The sequence below is a fragment of the Anser cygnoides genome, chromosome 25, assembly GCF_040182565.1.
Source record: "Anser cygnoides isolate HZ-2024a breed goose chromosome 25, Taihu_goose_T2T_genome, whole genome shotgun sequence".
Taxonomy (NCBI): domain Eukaryota; kingdom Metazoa; phylum Chordata; class Aves; order Anseriformes; family Anatidae; genus Anser; species Anser cygnoides.
Genome location: NC_089897.1, coordinates 838,517 through 857,855, shown reverse-complemented (window position 1 = coordinate 857,855; position 19,339 = coordinate 838,517). Strand labels below are relative to the sequence as shown.

At 72.7% G+C, this 19,339-nt stretch overlaps 4 protein-coding genes across 4 annotated transcripts; 1 reads left to right on the top strand and 3 right to left on the bottom strand.

Moving 5' to 3' along the window:
- Window positions 1-66: 66 nt before the first annotated feature.
- Window positions 67-3,871, bottom strand: SHISA4 (shisa family member 4). Its single transcript, XM_066982849.1, has 5 exons — window positions 3,558-3,871; window positions 1,893-2,064; window positions 1,117-1,250; window positions 592-771; window positions 67-496 (listed from the first exon to the last, which is right to left on the bottom strand). The coding sequence occupies exons 1-5, from the start codon at window positions 3,628-3,630 to the stop codon at window positions 450-452; spliced, it is 606 nt and encodes a 201-aa protein (XP_066838950.1). The 5' UTR covers window positions 3,631-3,871; the 3' UTR covers window positions 67-449.
- Window positions 3,872-5,618: 1,747 nt separating this feature from the next.
- Window positions 5,619-10,600, bottom strand: LOC125180941 (innate immunity activator protein). The gene is given in 10 exon segments (XM_066983042.1): window positions 5,619-5,759; window positions 6,494-7,070; window positions 7,541-7,812; window positions 7,814-7,893; window positions 7,938-7,973; window positions 8,056-8,109; window positions 8,903-9,131; window positions 9,406-9,525; window positions 9,622-9,735; window positions 10,261-10,600. Coding segments are annotated over 10 exon segments (1,758 nt in total). The 5' UTR covers window positions 10,444-10,600; the 3' UTR covers window positions 5,619-5,666.
- A 1,868-nt stretch (window positions 10,601-12,468) lies between these two features.
- LOC125180944 (probable G-protein coupled receptor 25) lies at window positions 12,469-14,518 on the bottom strand. The gene is made up of 2 exons (XM_048053733.2): window positions 14,442-14,518; window positions 12,469-13,723 (listed from the first exon to the last, which is right to left on the bottom strand). Exons 1-2 carry the CDS (start codon window positions 14,516-14,518, stop codon window positions 12,487-12,489), a joined length of 1,314 nt encoding a protein of 437 aa, XP_047909690.2. The 3' UTR covers window positions 12,469-12,486.
- A 1,360-nt stretch (window positions 14,519-15,878) lies between these two features.
- Window positions 15,879-19,069, top strand: TMEM167B (transmembrane protein 167B). Its single transcript, XM_066982920.1, has 3 exons — window positions 15,879-16,019; window positions 16,117-16,248; window positions 18,759-19,069. Exons 1-3 carry the CDS (start codon window positions 15,956-15,958, stop codon window positions 18,839-18,841), a joined length of 279 nt encoding a protein of 92 aa, XP_066839021.1. The 5' UTR covers window positions 15,879-15,955; the 3' UTR covers window positions 18,842-19,069.
- Window positions 19,070-19,339: the final 270 nt, after the last annotated feature.

The following is a 19,339-nucleotide window of genomic DNA, read 5'->3' as shown; positions in this document are numbered from 1 at the left end:
TCCCCCCCCATTGCTCCCAGGGCGGGGGGGGGGGGGCGCAGAGCCACCAACACGACACCACACTGGGGGGGGGGGACACACGGTTTAATGCCACCCGCTTGGGAAGAGCCGTGGGTTCGGGGTGGGCGAGGGTCCCACAGTGCCCCCCCCCCGGTGCCGGCGGGCAGGGGGACCCCCCGGCATCACCCCTCCGTGCGTGGGGCCGCTGGCGCCCGCGGGCACCCACAAAGGTCCCAGTGTGCGGGGCGGGCGTGGGGACAAAAGCCGCTCTGTGCTCCTCGTCCCCATGATGGCCGGGAAGGGCCGGATCCATCCATCAGCCTCACAGGGTGGCGTCACGGCCTGGGGGTGGGGGGGGGGGGCGACAACGGGGGCCCCCAGGCCGTGCCCGCTTGCCACCCATGGGCACCCCAGGGTGTCACCAGTAGACGCGGGGTCCCCCAGGGGGCTCAGGCGCCGGGGTAGCTGGGCTGTGCGGGGACGTAGGGCGGTGGTGCTGCGGAGAAAGGGGGGGGGGGGTCAGTGAGGGTCCCCCCCCCAAAAAAAAAGGTTGCCGTGCGGTTGTAGGGGGGGGGGGGGTGCAGTGCTCACCTGTGGGGTTGTAGACTGGGGGTCCGGAGGGGTACAGCGGGTACTGGGCGGCGGGGCCGACCGGCGGGTACATGGCCATGGGGGTGAAGCCAGGCTGGGGGGGCACGGGGCCGGCTTTGGGGTCCATGGGGAAGGGGGCGGGGGGGGCTGCGGGGTAGCTGGCCAGGGGGATCTCGGGGCCTGCGGGAGAGATGGGGCCGGGGCTGGGATCCACGGGGATGGAGCCCGGTGGTGCCCAGGGTGGCTGCGAGCCACTGCCATGCGCCCCCCCCCCCCCATCCCTACAACCCCCCCGCATCCCAGCCTCCCCCCTGCGCCCCAATCCCTCCCCCAGCCCCTCTGCAGGACCCCCCCCTCCGCTGCACCCCAAATCCCACATCCCTACAGGACCCCACAGCACGCTGAGCCCCCCCCACACGCACACCTTGCACCCTGCCAGCCCCACCCCACACCCCAAATCCCCCCCCCCCGACATCCCTGCGGGCCCCCAGGCCCCCCCTCTCCCCCCCCCCCCAAGCCCCCCACCTTGCAGGGGGGTGCGGAGGTGCTGCCGGCGCTGGTAGAGGTAGCAGCAGGAGCACATGAAGCAGCAGACGATGGTGGTGACGATGGCGATGAAGAGCACCACGGCCGAGGCGATGCCCGCGATGGTCTTGGGGCTGGGGGACACCGCGGGGACATGGGGGCGCAGGGCCAGGGGGGGGGGGGGCACCCGGGCAGCCCCCTGCCCTGCACCCCGAGCTACAGCGGTGCCCTCAGCACCGAGGGGCACCCTTGGAGCACCCCCTTGGAGGGGCACTGGGACGGGGACATCCGGACAGGCACCAGCACCAGGAACCAGTGCTCAGCACCAGTGACCAGCACCAGGAAGCAGGGACCAGGAACCAGGAACCAGGAACCAGTGCTCAGCACCAGGAAAGTGCTCAGCACCAGTGACCAGCACCAGTGACCAGCACCAGTGACCAGCACCAGTGACCAGCACCCCATGCCAGTGCCCAGCATCAGTGCTCAGCACTCAGCACCCTGCATCCAGCACTCGGGGCACAGCACCCAAAACCAAGCGCCCAGCACCCTTCACTGGTGCTCAGCACCCAGCCCCAGCACCCTGTACCCAGTACTCAGCGCACAGCACCCCGCCCCAGTGCTCAGCACCCAGCACACAACTCGCCAGGACCCACGACCCAAACTCAAGCACCCAGCCCCATGCACCCACCGCTGAAGCTCAGCACCAAGCTCCCAGCACCCAGCACTGAAGCCCAGCACCCAGCGCCCAGCACCCCGGCAGCGTGCAGCCGTGGCACCTGAAGGCGAGGCAGTGGCGCTGCTGGCGCTCGGTGATGAGGCGCAGCGGGTCGCGGCAGCAGTACCGCTGGTGGCACGTGCCGCAGCAGAAGGTGAAGAAGTTGCAGTCGAAGCCGGGGTGCCACGAGCCGTTCCTGTCCACGTACCACAGGCAGTCCTCGCCGCCCGCCGCTGGGGACAGCCGCCCGTCACCGGGGCCTCGGGCGCTGCACCCGGCCACCGCCACCCTGGGGCCCCCAGCAGCAGCCCACGTCCGTGGCCCCCCCCAGGTGCTGGCGCGTGGGCGCAGCCCGTGTGTCACCGCGTCCCGCCCCAAACCCTGCTCCATCGCGTCCCACGTCCCCATACCCTGCTCCATCCTGTCCCCGCATCCCTGTGCCCCACTCCACCCTGTCCCCATATCCCCATACCCGGATCCACCCTGCCCAACGCCCCCCAGGAGCCTGCTCCGTCCTGTGTCCCCACTCCTGTCCGTCCTGTCCCCGTGTCCCCATACCCTGCTCCATCCTGTCCCCATGTCCCCATACCCTGCTCCGTCCTGTCCCCGTGTCCCCATACCCTGCTCCGCTGTCCCCGTGTCCCCACACCTGTCCCCTGTCCCCATGTCCCCATACCCTGCTCCGTCCTGTCCCCGTGTCCCCACACCTGGCTCCATCCTGTCCCCGTGTCCCCATACCCTGCTCCATCCTGTCCCCGTGTCCCCATACCCTGCTCCGTCCTGTCCCCGCATCCCTGCTCCATCCTGTCCCATGTCCCCACCCTCTCCATCCTGTCCCCATATCCCCATACCCTGCTCCATCCTGTCCCCGTGTCCCCACCCTGCTCCATCCTGTCCCATGTCCCCCATAGCCTGCTCCGTCCTGTCCCCGTGTCCCCATACCCTGCTCCGTCCTGTCCCCGTGTCCCCATCCCTGTCCATCCTGTCCCATGTCCCCACACCCTGGCTCCATCCTGTCCCCGTGTCCCCATACCCTGCTCCATCCTGTCCTCGTGTCCCCATACCTGGCTCCATCCTGTCCCCATGTCCCCATGCCTCCACCCTGCCCAATGCCCCCCCAGGAGCCTGCTGCTGTCCCCGTGTTCCCGCACCCCACTGCGTCCTGCCCCATGTCCCCATGCTCCATCCTGTCCCCATGTCCTCCATCCCCTCCCGTGTCCCCCCCCCCCGCACCATCCCGTCCCACGCCCCCCCCCCGCCCCTCTCCATCCCCTCCCACGTCCCGCCCCCCCCCGCCCCCCCCCCGCCCCCCCGCTCTATTTCTGGCCGCAGCCACCTGCGCGCCCAGAATAGCCCCGGGGACGCGGCCCGGGGGCGGCGGGAGGCGAAGCGACGCCGGGGCCGCCCCCCCCCCCCCCCATCTCCGCTCCGCCCCCCCCCGCGCCGCCGCCCGGTCCCCACGTGGCTCCCCGGGGACTCCCCCCGAGGGGAAACTGAGGCACGGCCACGGCCCCCCCGGGCCGGCAGCGCCCAGAGCCCTCGGCAGAGCGGGGTGGGGGGACACGGGGGGGACACGGGGGGGACACGGGAACCGCGCTCCGGTGGCACGGCCGAGGTCACCGGGCCCCACGAGTGGGCGCCCCGCGGGCCCAGCCGGTGGCACCGGGACCCCCCCCCCACCCCGCGGGGCGCCCCCTCCCGCTCCCCCCCCCCCCGCGTCTCTTACCCAGCGAGGCGGCCACGGCCACCAGCACGGTCCCGGCCAGGGGCCAGCGGCCACCGGGGCCACCGGGCCCCATCCTGGGGGCGGCCCGGGGCGGGGGGAGCGGGGGCCGGGGTCGGGGCGGCGGGGCCGGGGTCGGTGCGGCGGGGCCGGTGCAGCCCCGGTGCCGGTGCCGGTGGCGGTGGCGGTGGCGGTGCCGGTGGGAGCGCGGTGCCGCCGCAGGCCCGCAGTGACGCCGCAGCCCGGCGGAGCTCGGTCGCTGCCCGGTGCCCCCCCGCGGCGGCGCCTCCAGCCGCAGCCACCGGCCCCGCGCCCGGCCCCTGCCCGCCCCCGCCGGGCGGAGCGGCACGGCCCCGGCACGGCCCCCGCGTCCCTGCGCCCCTCCTGCGCCCCAGGGCTTCCCCTTCCCTTCCCTTCCCCCTTCCCTTCCCTTCCCTTCCCTTCCCTTCCCTTCCCTTCCCTTCCCCTTCCCTTCCCTTCCCTTCCTTCCCTTCCCTTCCCTTCCCTTCCCCCTTCCCTTCCCCCTTCCCTTCCCTTCCCCCTTCCCTTCCCTTCCCTTCCCTTCCCTTCCCTTCCCTTCCCTTCTTCCCTTCCCTTCCCTTCCCTTCCCCTTCCTTCCCTTCCCCTTTCCCCTCACCCTTTCCCTTTCCAGACCCCCCCAGACCCATTCTCCTTGCCCTGCACCCCATCCCCTCCCCACACCCCATCCCTTTGTTCTGCCCCAGCCTTGCCCCAGCCTCCGTGCCCCCCCCAGCACCCATCCCCACCTCGCTGCTTGCGGGTCCCCAGCACTGGTACCGGGACCAGCCCCGGCCACGTGCGGTTTGGAGGGGACGGGGATGGGGACGGGGATGGGGATGGGGATGGGGGATGGGGATGGGGATGGGGATGGGATGATGGGGATGGGGATGGGGATGGGGATGGGGACGGGGATGGGGATGGGATGATGGGGATGGGGATGGGATGATGGGGATGGGATGGGATGTGGGGATGGGGATGGGGATGGGGATGGGGATGGGATGGGATGGGGATGGGGATGGGGATGGGATGGGGATGGGGATGGGATGATGGGGATGGGGATGGGGACGGGGACGGGGACGGGATGATGGGGATGGGGATGGGGATGGGGATGGGATGATGGGGATGGGGATGGGATGGGGATGGGATGGGATGGGGATGGGGATGGGGATGGGATGGGGATGGGATGGGATGGGATGGGGATGGGGATGGGATGGGGATGGGATGGGGATGGGGATGGGATGGGGATGGGGATGGGATGGGATGGGATGGGGATGGGGATGGGATGGGATGGGGATGGGGATGGGATGGGGATGGGATGGGGATGGGGATGGGGATGGGATGGGATGGGGATGGGGATGGGATGGGGATGGGGATGGGGATGGGATGGGGATGGGGATGGGATGGGATGGGGATGGGGATGGGATGGGGATGGGATGGGGATGGGGATGGGATGGGGATGGGATGGGGATGGGATGTGATGGGGGATGGGATGGGATGGGATGGGGATGGGATGGGATGGGGATGGGGATGGGATGGGATGGGGATGGGGATGGGATGGGGATGGGGATGGGATGGGATGGGGATGGGGACGGGGATGGGGACAGGGATGGGATGGGGATGGGGATGGGATGGGATGGGACGGGATGGGGACGGGGATGGGGATGGGGATGGGGACAGGGATGGGATGGGGATGGGATGGGGATGGGGATGGGATGGGGACGGGGACGGGGACAAGCATGAGGATGGAGGGGACAAATCCTGAGGGGCTGTCAAGGACGGGAGTGACCGCGGGGAGATCCCAAATGACCACGTTTATTAGAGAAAAAAGCCCGAATTACAACATCTTTGCACCGCAGACCCTCTTGGGGTCACTGGTGAGGGGACACGGGACAGCGGGTGGGGGCCAGCCCCGGCCACCCCGTCCCAGCCCTGGGCACCGCAGGGTGCTGGGGGCAGCCATGCCTCCCCCCCCAATGTCCCCAAGCCCGGGGGGGGGGGTGGAGGGGGGGGGCAGAACGGCCCCGTCCCCCCCGTCCCCAGAGCCCTGGGCCAGCCAGGCCGTGCCCCCCCGGGCAGGGGGGGGGGGCGCGCTCACACCTGTGTGACGATCTCGCCGTTCTCAGGCACGTAGACCTGCACGGGCACGCCGTCCGGGGAGCGCCGCAGGACACGGATCGGGGGCGCCTGCGTGGGAGAAGGGGCCCGTGGGTGCCGGGACCCCACCCCATGGCGCCCTGGGGGGCACGGCCCGGGGTGGGATGGGGGGGGCTGCGGGGGTGGCGGAGGCTCGGCGGCGAGTCCTGACCTGCCCCGCGTGGGCCTCAGAGAGGAAGGGAGTGAGGCGGCCCCAAAATGTCTGCGGGGACCCTCCTGCCCTCGTGGGAACCCAGGTCCTGCTGGTGGGACCCCGGATGTGGCTATAGGGGCCTTCTGCGGCCCCTCGTCCTGCCCCAAAGGGCCTTGAGGACCTCAGTCCTGGCCCCAAGACCAGGTCATGAGACCTTGGTGCTGTCCACAGGACCCCGATTCTGCCCTAAGGACCCTTCTGGGACCCCTGTCCTGCCCCAGGGCCCCCCTTAGGACCAGGTCCTTCGCCTGGAGATCTTCCCCAGTCCTGTTCCAGGGACCTTTGGGAGTCCCCAGCCCTGCCCCAAGGACCCTCATGGGTCCCCGGTACTTCCCCAGGGGCACCTCGGGACCCTGGCCATGCCCCAGCGCCCCCCGTAGGACCCCGGTCCTGCCCCACCGCAGCCGCCTGTCCCTGTGCCACCACCGGGTGACACCACGCGTCCCCCGCCCGCCCGCAGGGCAGCACCCAGGGCGTCCCCACAAGGCGACAGCCACCGCGGTGCCCCCCACCCGCCTGTCCCCCGCTGTCCCCACCCCGCTCCCTGCGCCACCCCGGCCCCGTGCCCTACCTGAGCCCGCAGCGGGGCCCCACGGATGGGGGGGCCGTCACGGGGGGTCCCGCCGCGGGGTCCCCGGAAGGCGCCCTGCCTGTCGAGGGAGTGGGGCCGGGCGCCCCGCAGCCGGGCGCGCTGATGCCACGACTTGAGCTCCTCCGTCACCGCCGCCTTGGAGAGCCCGCGGGCGCCCGCCGGCGCGTAGTCCTTGAGCGACGGGGTGCGCACGATGCGGCTGTGCGAGGGCACCAGGCGCTGGTAGCGCAGCGGGGCCAGATCCTGCTCGTAGAGGAAAGCCGGGGGGCCGGGGGGTGGCAGGAGCCGGGGGGCGCCCCGGGGGTAGTAACCGGGTTCGGCGAGGGGCGGTGGGGCTGGGGGGCGCTGGAAGGAGACGTCGGGGCTGCTGCTGCCCGGGGAGGTGGCGTGGGAGATGCTGGAGACGTCGGAGATGCTGTCGTCGGAGCCGGAGCGATGCGTGGGGCCGGGGGCCGGCAAGCAGGAGGTGGGCACCGTCACCGTGTAGTACGTGGGGCGGCGGCGGGGAGCGGTGCTGCGGCCCCGCGGCTCGCCGGGCTCCCAGCGCGCCTCCACCCTGCGGGCACAAGGGCTGCGGCTGCCTCCTGCCCCGCTCCTCCTGCCCCCAGGACAGGGCGGCCGGGAGGGCGTGGGGTGCTGGCTCCCCGTGGGCTTAGCTCCATCTTCCTCCCCATGGGTCTATCGCCATCCTTCTCCCCCCGGGGTTATCTCCAGCCTCCCCGTGGCATCGTATCCACCAGGCTCCCCGCGGGGTTATCTCAGTCCTTCTCCCCACAGGTTTGCTCCATCCTCCCCAAGGAGTTACTTCCTTCTTCCCAGGGGGCTGTCTCCTTCCTCCTCTTCCCCATGGCTCTGTCTCCATCCTCCCCACGGGATTATCCCTCTCCTCCTACCCGTGGGGTTACCTCCATCTTCCTTCCCCTGGGTTTCTCTCCTCCCTCCCCACGGGGTTATAACCACCGTCCCATGGGGTTGTCCCTCTCCATCCTCCTCCCAGGAACCCTCGTCCCCGCTCCACGCGCGGGCCGTACCTCAGGGACTGGGGATTGTCCCCGGCGGCTCGGTGGCTCCGGGGTGCTGGGGGCGCTGGAGCCCACCTGCCGGCACAGCACCAGGGTCCGGATGGGGACGAAGCGGTATGGAGGGACATCCGCGGTCCTGGGCGCCAGCGAGGCTGCGAGGTCGGGGCTGCCAGGGGCGGTGGTGACAGCGGGTGGGGACGTGGGGCAGCACCGGGCCCCCCAGGTTTCGCTGTCCCCAGGGTCATCGCCGGCTTTCTTGGCCTTCTCGTAGGGCCCCGTCGAGGCTGGTCTCCCTCCAGGGGCCGGCAGGTGTGGGTGGGTGCCCCGGCCCCTCCGCCTCAGCGCGCTCCTCGGGGCCTGAACGGGGCCGCGGGGATGGGGACGGGGACGGAGATGGGGACCCCTGTGGGGTGCTGGATCCCGCAGCTGCGTCTCCTCTGCGGGAGAGAAAAAGGGTTGGGGTGGAGGGAGGGGGAACGGGACAGGGCTCCACAGTGCCCCCCGCCCACGGCCCCTTACCCTCCTCCAGCAGGACGGCGTCCGACAGCGAGCTCTCGTCCGAGGCGCTGAGCTCTGCGGGGCAGGGGACAGCGGTGGCACCGGGGGCTGGCACCGGGGGCTGGCACCGGGGGCTGGCACCGGCTGCTGGCCCCGGGGCTGGCAGCGGCCCCGCGCTCCCACGGCCCCGCCACCCGCCGCCACCCAGCGCGTCCCCGTGGGCCCCCGCTCCCCTCCCGCGCCCGCCTGTCCCGACACGCTCGGGGCCGGTGGTGGGACCGGCCGGGCCGGCTCAGCCGAGCCGTGGCGCTCGGGGCAGCTCCCAGCCCTGCCCAGGCTGCTGCCGGCACCCGCCGCGGACGCAGGGTTGGGGTGCGCTCGCCAGGCTGCAGTCACCAGGGGAGCACAGCGGGGTGCAGACACTTGGGGGGGGGTGTTGGGGTGCTTCCCTAAGGGCGCATCCACCACGGATGAAGGTTTGGGGCGCGTTCACAAGGCGCAGTCGCTGGGGGGGGTGTATTGGGGTGAATTCCCCGTGGGGAGGGCACGCCGGGGTGCCTGCACCACGGATGGCGTTTTGGGGTGCAGCCATGAGGTGCCGCCATCAGGGACGGGGCTTTGGGGTGCACCCACGGGGGAAGGCGTATCGGGGTGCGCTCAGCGTTTCGGTGTGGGAGATCGGGGTGCATCCAGTGGGGCACGACCCCTGGGGACGGGGTGCCAGCAAGCAGCCCGTGGGGACGAAGGGTTGGGGTGCACCCACGGGGGAACACTGCGGGTGCACGCAGCAGGGACGGTGCATCGGGATCCACACAAATGAATCAGTTCCTGACCCCCCCCCCCTTAACCGAAGCACCCCCGGCCTCACCCTGAGCACCCCCGGAGCCGCTGGCGGGCAGGGGCCGGCGGCCGGCCAGGAGGCGGCACTGGCTGAGGGTGTTCTCCAGCTCCTTCAGCTTCTTCTCCTCCTTCAGCGCCGCCGTCTTCCTCCTCCGGCGCAGCTGCTTGCTGATGTTCTCCTCCCGGCACAGGCGGTGGGCGGCCTTGGCGATCTGCAGCTGCAGCGCCAGGTCCCGCTCCAGGGCGCTCAGCGGGTCCTGGGGACGGAGGGGACGCTCGGCACCCCCGCACCCCCCCACACCCCGTACCCCAGAGCCACGCGAGCCCGCGGCCGCTCGTGTGCCAAGGGGCGGCTTCGCCTTCGTCATTGGGACGGGCGCGTGGCCCCCCCCGCACCCGAGGAGCAGCGCACCACCCGTGGGACAGGGCGGCGAGGGGTCCCCCGGTCACCACCTGCCCCTTTGTGGGTCACCCCCCACTGGTGAAAAGCCCCCCCCCCCCCCCAGCTTTGCGCCCCCGGTCGCCCCTCACCGCCCCGCGCAGCACCAGGGTCTCGTCCAGCTTGAAGGCGGCACCAATCCTGCGCCGCACCTTGGGGGGCTTCTCGCCGGCCTTCAGGGGGAACTCGCGGGGCAGCGTCCCCGTCAGCTCCTGGGGACGGCACGGGGACGCTGAGCGGTGGCCGGGGGGGGGTGGTGGGGAGGGTGTCAGGGCCCCCCCCCCCCAGCCGCCCCGCGCCCCGCTCACCGCCTCGCGCAGGCAGAGCCGCCGCAGCTCCTGCACGCACGCCTCCAGCGCCTGCTGCTGCCGCCGCACCCGCTGCGCCAGCTCCTTCAGCGGGGACACCGGGGCTGCCGGGGCCTGGCGGGACGGACGGACGGATGGACGGATGGACGGACGGACAGACGGGCTGAGGCGCAGCCCGATCCCCCCGCCTCCCTGCCTCAGTTTCCCCCCCCCCGCCTCCCCGTCAGCCCCGGTTCCCGGTTCTCCCTCCCGACCCCCGTGGCGGGCCGGGTGCCGGCTGCGCCCATGGGTGCCGGCTGCGCTGCGAGCGGCCGTGGTTTCCCAGCGGGGGGGGGGGCAGGTTTCACCCTGACTCAGCCCAGCCCGCAGCGAAACGCGGCTGAGTCAGAGCCGGCCGCGGACCCCGGCCCCCCCCCGGCCCCCCTCCCTCCTCCAGACTGGGAACCCCCAAATTTCCCAACAGCAAATTCCACCCCCTCCTGCCCTCCCTGCCCAGACCCCAGCAGCTCCTGCACAGGCCCTTGTCCCCCCTGGGGGGGGAAGGGGGGGTGTTGGTGGCAGTTTTTACACCGCCGCCGTGCCCCTGGTTGTGGGAGGGGGCACCCATCGCACCCTGAGGTGCAGAACCCCTTTGCCCACCCCCCCAGCCCCCCCATGCTCACCCGAGTGCAGCATGATCCCGCTGTCGGTGTCGCTCGCCTCCTCCCTGCCCTCCATGCCGCACCCTGCGGGCGACAGCGAGCAGACGCCGTGTCCCCGCGCCAGCCCCCGGTGAGCACCCACGGGTGCTGCCCCCCCCGCGCTCCCCCCGGCCCGCAGCATCGCCCCTACGGCTCCGCCACGGCCGCCGCGCCGGTGGGGGAGGAAGGCGAGGCCGTGTTTGCTTTGCCTTCCTGTAGGTCCTACGATAAACAAAGGTGTGCAAACACGTGCCTGGCAGCGCGGGCTGCCGGGATGAGCCCCATCCCAGGGGCAAAGGTGGCGGGGGCGCGGGCCGGTTTCGCTGGGTGCCTCTCCCAGTTTTTATTTCTTTCCCGTCTGGGCTGCAGGCATTTCCCGCGGTGGGGGTGGCCGCGGGACGTGGGAGCCTGCCCCCAGCCCCGAACGCGGCGTCCCCGTCCCTTGGGGCAGAGCGGGTGGGACAGGAGCAGCCGGGGGGGTGCCACGGGCTCACGCTGTGCCTCAGTTTCCCCGGCGGGACGAGCCGTGCTGGTGAACGCCCAGGGAAACTGAGGCAGGGCCGGGGCTCGGTGGGCTGGCTGGGGGGTGGCGGAGGGGCCGGGACCCCCGGTGGGCGCGGGGCTCAGCCAGGGCCGGGGCTCGGCCTTACCTGGGCGCGGCGGGGCCGTCGGCGCGGGCGCTCGCTGCGGCTCTGCTGCGCCCGGGCCGTGGGGACGTGTTTTGACTTGAGACGCAGGGGAGGAGCGGGTGAGCAACACCGGCCCCGCCGCCGCGGGGCCTGCCCGCTGCGGGGCTCGGCTCGGCGCGGCGTGGGGCGGCGCGGCGGGCGGGGGGGAGCGTGGCGCAGCATGGCACGGAGCACCCTGGCGTGGCACTGCGTGGCGTGGCACGGCGCAGTATGGCTTGGAAGAGTGTGGCACGGCACGGCATGGCATGGCATGGTGTGGCACGGCATGGCGCAGCTTGGCATGGCACGGTGCTGGGTGGAGGCCCCATCCCGGGGGCAGCAGCACCGGGCCGGTCGCAGTGCGGTGGCACCGTCCCCACCCCTGCCCACGGCCCCCGGCTGGGGACATCTCCCCCGGGGTCCCCAAAGTGCTCGGGGACAGGGACCCACCCCGGGACCGCAGCGCGGCCACCGCCGTCCCTGTCCCTTCCTGCACAGGGACCCGCTGGGTGCCGGGGAGCCCCGCCTGCTGGCCTGCCCTTGTCCCCATCCCCCTGCCTCTGCCCCCAGGGCCCTTCTGCCTCATGGGAGGAAGCACTGACCCTCCTCCTCCTCCTCGGGCAGGGGCAGGGATGGGGATGGGAAGGGAGAAGGAAAGGGGAAGGGTGAGGGGCAGCGTGAGCTGTGTCTTGCTGTGCTGTACCGGGCTGTGCCATACCAGGCTGTGTTGTGCTGCGCCATGCCAGGCAGTGCCATGCCAGGCTGTGCCGTGCCAGGCAGTGCCATGCCATGCCAGCTGTGCCAGGCCGTGGGAACGGCAGGGCCGCGGCTGCCGGCGCGGTGTGAGATGAATCAGGGCGGCTGGCACGGGGGAGTCAGCCACATCCTGCGCCGCTGCGTGGGGCAGGTGGTGGAAAAGTGTGCCTCAGCCACTGGCAGGTGCCACGGGCTGCGGGGACGGGGACAGGCGGGACCCCCCCCCCCCCGCTGCAGCACCCTCAGCCCTGGGGGGAGCGCGTGGCGGTCCCCGCGGAGGAACTGAGCAAAGAGCGGGGCTGAGACCTGGCGCGTGGGGCCCCGCGCCAAAAAAAGGGTGAATTTGAAGAGAAATGGCTCAGGGCTCCGCTGGGAGGGCACGGGGCTGTCCCCGGCGCCTGGGGACGCACCATGGCCCACGGCTCAGCGTGGCCCAGCTCGGCCCCGCGGCAGCTTTATTCCCCAGGCAGGCTGTGAGAAAGAACGCCACGACCGACAGCTCCGGAGGTACGCCTACATCTGTATTCGTTTGCTGTAAGACCAGAAGCAACCGGAGCCGTCCCGTTCAGCTCCGCGCCGGGCAGCGTCCGTGCGGCGGTGCCTGCTCGGCGGGACCTCGCTCGCTGCCAGCGCGGCCGCACCGGGAGGGCGCAGAAACCGGGACGGGACGGGACGGGACGGCGCGGCCAGGAGCTGCCCCTCGGGGACCCCTTTGGCACGGGTGAGCGTAACGCTCGGGGGGGGGGGGGCTGGAATCACCGCTAGGGCACCGGGGCTCCCCCCGGGAGGGGACAAACCTCAGCGACCGCTTTGCCGAAGCACCCGAGCACCCCCCCGGCTCTGTATCGACAGCAAACCCCCCCCCCCCCCCCCAGCCCAGCTGCGTTCGCGTCCCCGTCCCCCCTTACGTGCCCGGCCGGGGGCTGGGGGCCGGGGGGGGCTTGGTCCCGCTGCCGGGCGAGGGGCTGGAGGCGGTGGTGGAGGGGGGGGGCCCTGGCACCGAGGGGGGGCGGGCAGCGGAGGCGCGGGTCCATCAGGGCGTAGATGAGGGGGTTGACGCAGCTGTTGGCGAAGGCCAGGCAGGTGCTGGCGGCCACCACCCAGCGCAGGGTCCCCTCCTGCCCCGCCGGCAGCGCCAGCGTCCCCTTGGCCAGGAGGAAGAGGAGCACCTTGCAGGCGTTGAGGGGCAGCCAGGAGCAGACGAAGGCCGCGACGATGGCGACGATGACGCGGTGGGAGCGCCGCACGCCCCTGCCCAGCCGCACGTGCCGCTGCAGGCGGCAGTAGATGGAGCAGTAGCAGAACGAGATGACCCCCAGGGGCAGGAGGAAGGTGAGGAAGACCATGGCCAGGCTGAAGTCCTCCCCGTCCTCGTCCCAGCAGTCGTCCCCGTCCAGCCGCCGGTACCACAGCGCCGGCGCGCCCAGCAGGAGGGAGACGGCCCAGATCAGCCCGCAGGCGAGCAGGACGTGCCTCCTGGAGCTCGCCTGCCTGGTGTCCAGCACCTTCCAGATGACCAGGTAGCGCTCCACGCTGAGCGCGGTGAGGAAGAGGATGCTGGAGCAGCGGTTGACGCTGATGGCGTAGCTGCTCGCCTTGCAGAGCCCTTCCCCGAGCAGCCACCGGTTGCCCCGCGCCCCCGCCGCCACCCAGAGGGGCAGGGTGCAGACGAAGACGACGTCGGCCACGGCCAGGTTGAGCACGAAGGTGTCCACCGCCCTCCTGCCGCCGCTCCTCTTGGCCAGCAGCGCGATGACGAAGAGGTTCCCCGCGAAGCCGAGGAGGAAGATGAAGGAGTAGAGGACGGGGATGAAGACCGTCGTGAAGAGCTGCTCCGGGCTCCCCGTGGCGTTGCTGCCTGCCAGGTACTCGTAGTCGGCCGAAGCCTCCGGCTCCTCGGTGGCCTCGGAGCCATGGGGGTGGCCGAGCCCCGGGTGCCCCCCCCTGTGCCTGGGGTGGTGCCGACGGTGCCCGGCGGTCGGGTTGTTGATCTGAGCTCTGCTCAAAACAGGCTTCCGCACTTCCTTTCGTACGGGGCAGGGTCCGCGGGGTGGAAGGGTGCCGGCGGGCACGAGGTGAGCCGCAGTTAATTTTGGAAACAGAAAAACAACGAGAAAAACAGCCAGAGCAGAGCGAGCCCCGGGAGGAGGGTGCAGGACGGCTCCATGCCCGCGGGGACGGGCAAAGCCCCGGCAGCGTCGGCCCCGGCCCGTTCCTCAGCCCCGGGGAGCGCCGAGCAGCAGCCCCGGCTCCATCGCGCTCAAACCTCCACATCCCCTTCCCAGACGCGTCTGGTTAGCAAAAACTGCGCAAAAGCCTTGGTTTCGTGTGTTTATTCCAGATGCACAGCAGCAGGTGCAGGGCTGCGGTGGGAGCCAGCGCCCGCGCCCCGGCCCTGCCACCTCATTCCTGCCCCGGGCGCTCTGGTTCTCAGCGCGGGGGGCACCGAGAAGCGATGCCCGCGGCCGCCCACGGCCACAAGCGCTCCTGGAATGACAACACCGGGGGTGCGGGGACGGGACGGGGCCGTGGGAGCACCGCGGAGCCCCGGTGGCACGGGGGAGGAGGGGAGGAGAGGGACCGACCCCGCGCGCGAGGCCTCCTGCGCCCGACGGCCACGAACACCCGCAGCCCCGTGCCGCAGCCCCAAACCCCGACCCGAGAGGGGCCGGGGATGGGAGCGGGGCCGGGGGGCACCCAGGAGGGTGACCCCCACCCAGGGAACACCCTGCAGCCGCTCTGCTGGGCGCCCGGTGCTGTCACCTTCCTCTTCTGAGGCTCTCCTGTCCCCATGACTCGGCCTCCCTTAACCTCCCCTCGAGCCGTGCGGCCTCCCTCGGCCATCCCCCGGGTCCTGCCCCCCCGGGGCTCCCCTCGGCCCCTGTCCCGGCAGCCCGGCCGTCGCCCGGCCGCCCCCGTGGCCTGGCCTCCCCCCCCCATCGCCGCCGTGCGGCCTCCTCCAGCCGTCCCCATCTGCGGGGCGGTGAGCGGCGGGAGTGGGGGGGGGGTGCACGGATGGGGGAGGTGGGGGGGAGAAGGAAAGGGGGGGTGGGGGGGTGGGGGGGGGAGGAAGGGATGGGTGGGGGGGTGGGGGGATGGATGGAGGGAGGGAGGGAGGGAGGGAGGGAGGGATGGATGGATGGGTGGGTGGAGGGAGGGAGGGATGGATGGAGGGAGGGAGGGAGGGAGGGAGGGAGGGAGGGATGGGTGGGTGGGTGGGTGGAGGGAGGGAGGGATGGATGGAGGGAGGGAGGGAGGGAGGGAGGGAGGGATGGATGGGGGGGTGGATGCGTGGAATGGGTGGATGGATGGAGGGATGGATGGATGGAGGGGTGGACAGATGGACAGGTGGGTGGGTGGGTGGATGGACGGATGGGGGTGGGTGGAGGAATGGATGGAGGGATGGAGGGAGGGATGGAGGGAGGGAGGGATGGGTGGGTGGGTGGGTGGGTGGAGGGAGGGATGGAGGGATGGAGGGAGGGATGGGTGGAGGGAGGGAAGGAAGGGAGGAAGGAAGGAAGGATGGGTGCATGAATGGGTGGATGGATGAATGGATGGACAGATGGGTGGATGGGTGTGCGGGTGAGTGGATGGACGGATGGACAGATGGATGGATGGATGGATGGACGGACGGATGGACGGATGGATGGACGGATGGATGGATGGACGGATGGACGGACGGATGGACGGATGGATGGACAGACGGATGGACGGATGGATGGACGGACGGATGGATGGACGGATGGACGGATGGATGGACGGACGGATGGACGGACGGATGGACGGACGGACGGACGGATGGATGGACGGACGGACGGACGGAGGCAGGCGGTGTGAATGCAGGACTGGGTGGAGGCACAGAGGGCTGGGCGAGGCAGACGGGGGTCAGGGGCCGGCACAGGCCTCCTCGGCCCTCCGGAGCCGTTTCCGCAGCTGCTGCTCAGGGCCGGAGGGTCCCGGCCGCGCCCCCCGCAGCCGCCCCGCGCTGCCCCGGTGCTGGGCTCGGTACCGGGGCCGCCCGCGGGGCCCGTCCTGTCCCCGGGGGGCAGCGCTCGGGGCCACCGGGGGGGGAGGGGGGGGCTGGGGCCGCCCCGGGGCTGCCTCACGGTGCTGCGGGGGGGGGTGACCGGGAGGGGGGGGTGTGGGTGGGCACAACGGGGGCGCGCTCCCGCTGCCCGCTGGAGCCGCGGGGCCGCGCCGCTCGCTTCCGGCGGGGCGTCGGCCGCGCGCATGCGCAGAGCGCGCGGGGCCGGGGCGGCGCTGAGGCAGGGCCCCGGGGCCGCCATGACCAACGGTGAGCGGCGGGGGGGGGAGGGCGGGGGGCGGCGGGGGGGGCCCCGTGCCGGTGCCGGTGCCCGGTGGCGGTGCCGGGACGCAGCCGTGCCCCGCAGTGTACTCGCTGGACGGGCTGCTGGTGTTCGGGCTGCTCCTGGTGTGCACCTGCGCCTACCTGCGGAAGGTGCCGCGGCTCCGCGCCTGGCTGCACGGCGAGAGGAGGGGGCTCGGCGGCGTCTGCTACAAGGGTGCGGGGGGGGGGGGGGCTGGGGGGGGGGTAACGGGGGGGGGGGACGGGGGGGACGTGGCGCTGGGGGGGGGATAACGGGGCGGGGGGGGGCACGGGGGGGACGCGGGGGCTCTGGGACGGGGACACGGGGCTGCGGGGGGGGGGGGCACGGGGACGGGGGGCTGGGGGCGTGGGATGGGGACGCGGGGCTGCGGGGGGGGCGTGGGGCCGCAGGGGGGCATTTGGGGACGTGGGGCTCTGGCATGGGGACACGGGGCTCTGGGATGGGGACGTGGGGCTGGGGACGTGGGATAGGGGACATGGGGCTCCAGGATGGGGACACGGGGCTGGGGGCGTGGGATGGGGGACACGGGGCTGCGGGGGGGGTGGGGCGCAGGGGGGCATTTGGGGACGGGGGCTGGGGGACATTTGGGGACGTGTGGGGACATTTGCAGGGGGGATACCTGACATGGGGACACGGGCTCCGGGATGGGGACTGGGGGCGTGGGGATGGGGGACACGGGGGCTGCGGGGGGGGATGTGGGGTTCTGACATGGGGACACGGGGCTCTGGGATGGGGACGTGGGGTTGGGGACATGGGATAGGGGACACGGGGCTCCAGGATGGGGACACGGGGCTGGGGGCGTGGGATGGGGACACGGGGCTGCGGGGGGGGGCGTGGGGCCGGGGTGGGGGCATTTGGGGACGTGGGGCTCTGACATGGGGACACGGGGCTCTGGGATGGGGACATGGGGTTGGGGGCGTGGGATAGGGGACACGGGGCTCCAGGATGGGGACACGGGGCTGGGGGTGTGGGATGGGGGACACGGGGCTGCGGGGGGGGGCGTGGGGCCGCAGGGGGGGCATTTGGGGACGTGGGGCTCTGACATGGGGACACGGGGCTCCGGGATGGGGACACGGGGCTCCGGGATGGGGACGTGGGGCTGGGGGCATGGGAAGGGGACACGGGGCTCCAGGATGGGGACACGGGGCTGCGGGGGGGGGCGTGGGGGGACGGGGACACCTGGGGACGTGGGGCTGGGATGGGGACACAGGGCGGCAGGGGGGGGCGTGGGGCCGGGGTGGGGACATTTGGGGGTGTGGGGTTTTGACATGGGACATGGGGCTCCGGCATGGGGACGTGGGGCTGGGGGCATGGAATGGGAACACGGGGCTGCAGGGGGGACATCTGGGGACGTGGGGTTCTGGCATGGGGACACGGGGCTCTGGGATGGGGATGTGGGGCCGGGGACATGGGATAGGGGACGTGGGGCTGCAGGGGGGATACCTGGGGACATGGGGTTCTGGCATGGGGACACGGGGCTCCGGGATGGGGACGTGGGTTGGGGACATGGGATAGGGGACGCAGGGCTCCAGGATGGGGACGTGGGGCTGCAGGGGGGCGTGGGGCTGCAGGGGGCTCATTTGGGGATGTGGGGTTCTGACATGGGGACATGGGGCTCCGGGATGGGGACGTGGGCTGGGGACACAGGGCTGGCACGGGGACATCTGGGGACATGAGGTGCTGACACGGGGACACGGGGCTGCAGCGGGGACATGGGGCTGGGGGCATGGGATGGGGACACGGGGCTGCAGGGGGGACATCTGGGGACGTGGGGTTCTGGCATGGGGACACGGGGCTCCGGGATGTGGATTGGGGATGGGGGATAGGGGACAGGGGCTCTGGGCTGGGGGCACGGCACGGGGATGTGGGGCGGCAGCGGGGATGTGGGGACAGGGGGCTGTGTGCTGGGGACGTGGGGCTGCAGTGGGGACGTGAGACCAGGACGGGCACACGGAGCTGGGGCGGGGATGTGGGGATGGGGTGTCCAGGATGGGGGCGCTGGGAGCTGGGCTGTGGGTGCGGGATGGGAACGGCGGCATTGGGGCGTGAGACAGGGACACAGGGCCTGGGGTGGGGACACGGGGACACGGGGACCAGGACGGGGACACGGGGCTGGGATGGGGACGGTGGCGTTGGGGTCTGGGATGGGGACGCGGGGCAGGGACATGGGGCTGGGATGGGGACGCGGGGCAGGGACATGGGGCTGGGATGGGGACGTGGGGCTCCAGGATGGGGTCACTGCGGGCTGGGCTGTGGGCACAGCGTGGGGACAGTGGCATTGGGGTCCGGGACAGGGATGTGGTGGCCGGGATGGGGACACTGGGGGCTGGGTTTGGGGGCACGGGGTTCGTGGCCGGGAACGCGGGTGGGTGCGTTGGGGCATGGGATGGGGACGGTGGCGTCGGGGGCTGGGTCGGGGACACGGGGCATGGGGGGAGGACGCTGGGGGGCTGCTCCGTGGGCTCGGGGCGGTGGCGTTGGGGTCCCGACGGGAACGTGTGGGGCTGGGCTTGGGGACACGGGGTGGGGACGGTGGCGTTGGGGTGGGGGCTTGGGGGCGTTGGGGTCCGGGCTGGGGGCGTTGGGGTCATGCTGGGGGCGTTGGGGTCCGGGCTGGGGGCGTTGGGGTCGTGGGGGCGTTGGGGTCCGGGCTGGGGGCGTCGTGCCCCCTCCCCCCCCCACAGCTGCCGTGATCGGCACCCGGCTGCACGCGGCCGTGTCGGTGTCCTGCGTCCTGATGGCGTTCTACGTCCTGGCCCTCAAGTGAAGCCCCCCGCGCCCCCCGCACCCCCTCCCGGTCCCCTCCCGCTGCCGGTGTCGCCGTTTCGCCGCCCGGGGCCGGGGGGGCTCGGCCCCCTCCCGGGCAGGACGCAGCCCCCGGTGCCGCCGGCCCCTCCCCACGGCCGGGGGGGTCCCGCGGCGCCGGGGGGGGTGCGGGGGGGCGCGGGGGGCTCCCGGTGCGGCGGGGCCCGGGCCAATAAAGCACCGAGCTGCCCGCCGGGCTCTGCTTGGGAGGGGCTGGGGGCGGGGCTTCGGGGAGGGGGCGGGGCTTCGGGGGAGGGGGCGGGGCTAAGGCGGAGGGGGCGGGGATCTGGTGAGGGGGCGGGGCTAAGACGGATGGGCTCCGCGAAAGGGGCGGGGCTCGGTTGGAGGGGGCGGGGCTTCCTGGAGGGGGGCGGGGCTCAGTCTGGGGCATCGCGGAAAGGGCGGGGCATTGCGGGAGAGGGGCGGGGCATTGCGGGAGAGGGGCGGGGCTTCGCGAGAG

What these genes read in the sequence shown, in the direction of transcription:
- TMEM167B (XM_066982920.1), top strand. Translation starts at nt 15,956, where the DNA reads ATGCGCAGAGCGCGCGGGGCCGGGGCGGCGCTGAGGCAGGGCCCCGGG. An exon ending in CGGGGCCGCCATGACCAACG is followed by an intron (nt 16,020 to 16,116) that starts GTGAGCGGCGGG and finishes CGTGCCCCGCAG; the next exon opens with TGTACTCGCTGGACGGGCTG. An exon ending in CGGCGGCGTCTGCTACAAGG is followed by an intron (nt 16,249 to 18,758) that starts GTGCGGGGGGGG and finishes CCCCCCCCACAG; the next exon opens with CTGCCGTGATCGGCACCCGG.
- SHISA4 (XM_066982849.1), bottom strand. Translation starts at nt 3,630, where the DNA reads ATGGGGCCCGGTGGCCCCGGTGGCCGCTGGCCCCTGGCCGGGACCGTG. An exon ending in CGCCACTGCCTCGCCTTCAG is followed by an intron (nt 1,251 to 1,892) that starts GTGCCACGGCTG and finishes GGTGTCCCCCAG; the next exon opens with CCCCAAGACCATCGCGGGCA. An exon ending in CCTCCGCACCCCCCTGCAAG is followed by an intron (nt 772 to 1,116) that starts GTGGGGGGCTTG and finishes TCTCTCCCGCAG; the next exon opens with GCCCCGAGATCCCCCTGGCC.
- LOC125180944 (XM_048053733.2), bottom strand. Translation starts at nt 14,518, where the DNA reads ATGGGGACAGGAGAGCCTCAGAAGAGGAAGGTGACAGCACCGGGCGCC. An exon ending in GGCTGCAGGGTGTTCCCTGG is followed by an intron (nt 13,724 to 14,441) that starts GTGGGGGTCACC and finishes TGTTTTGAGCAG; the next exon opens with AGCTCAGATCAACAACCCGA.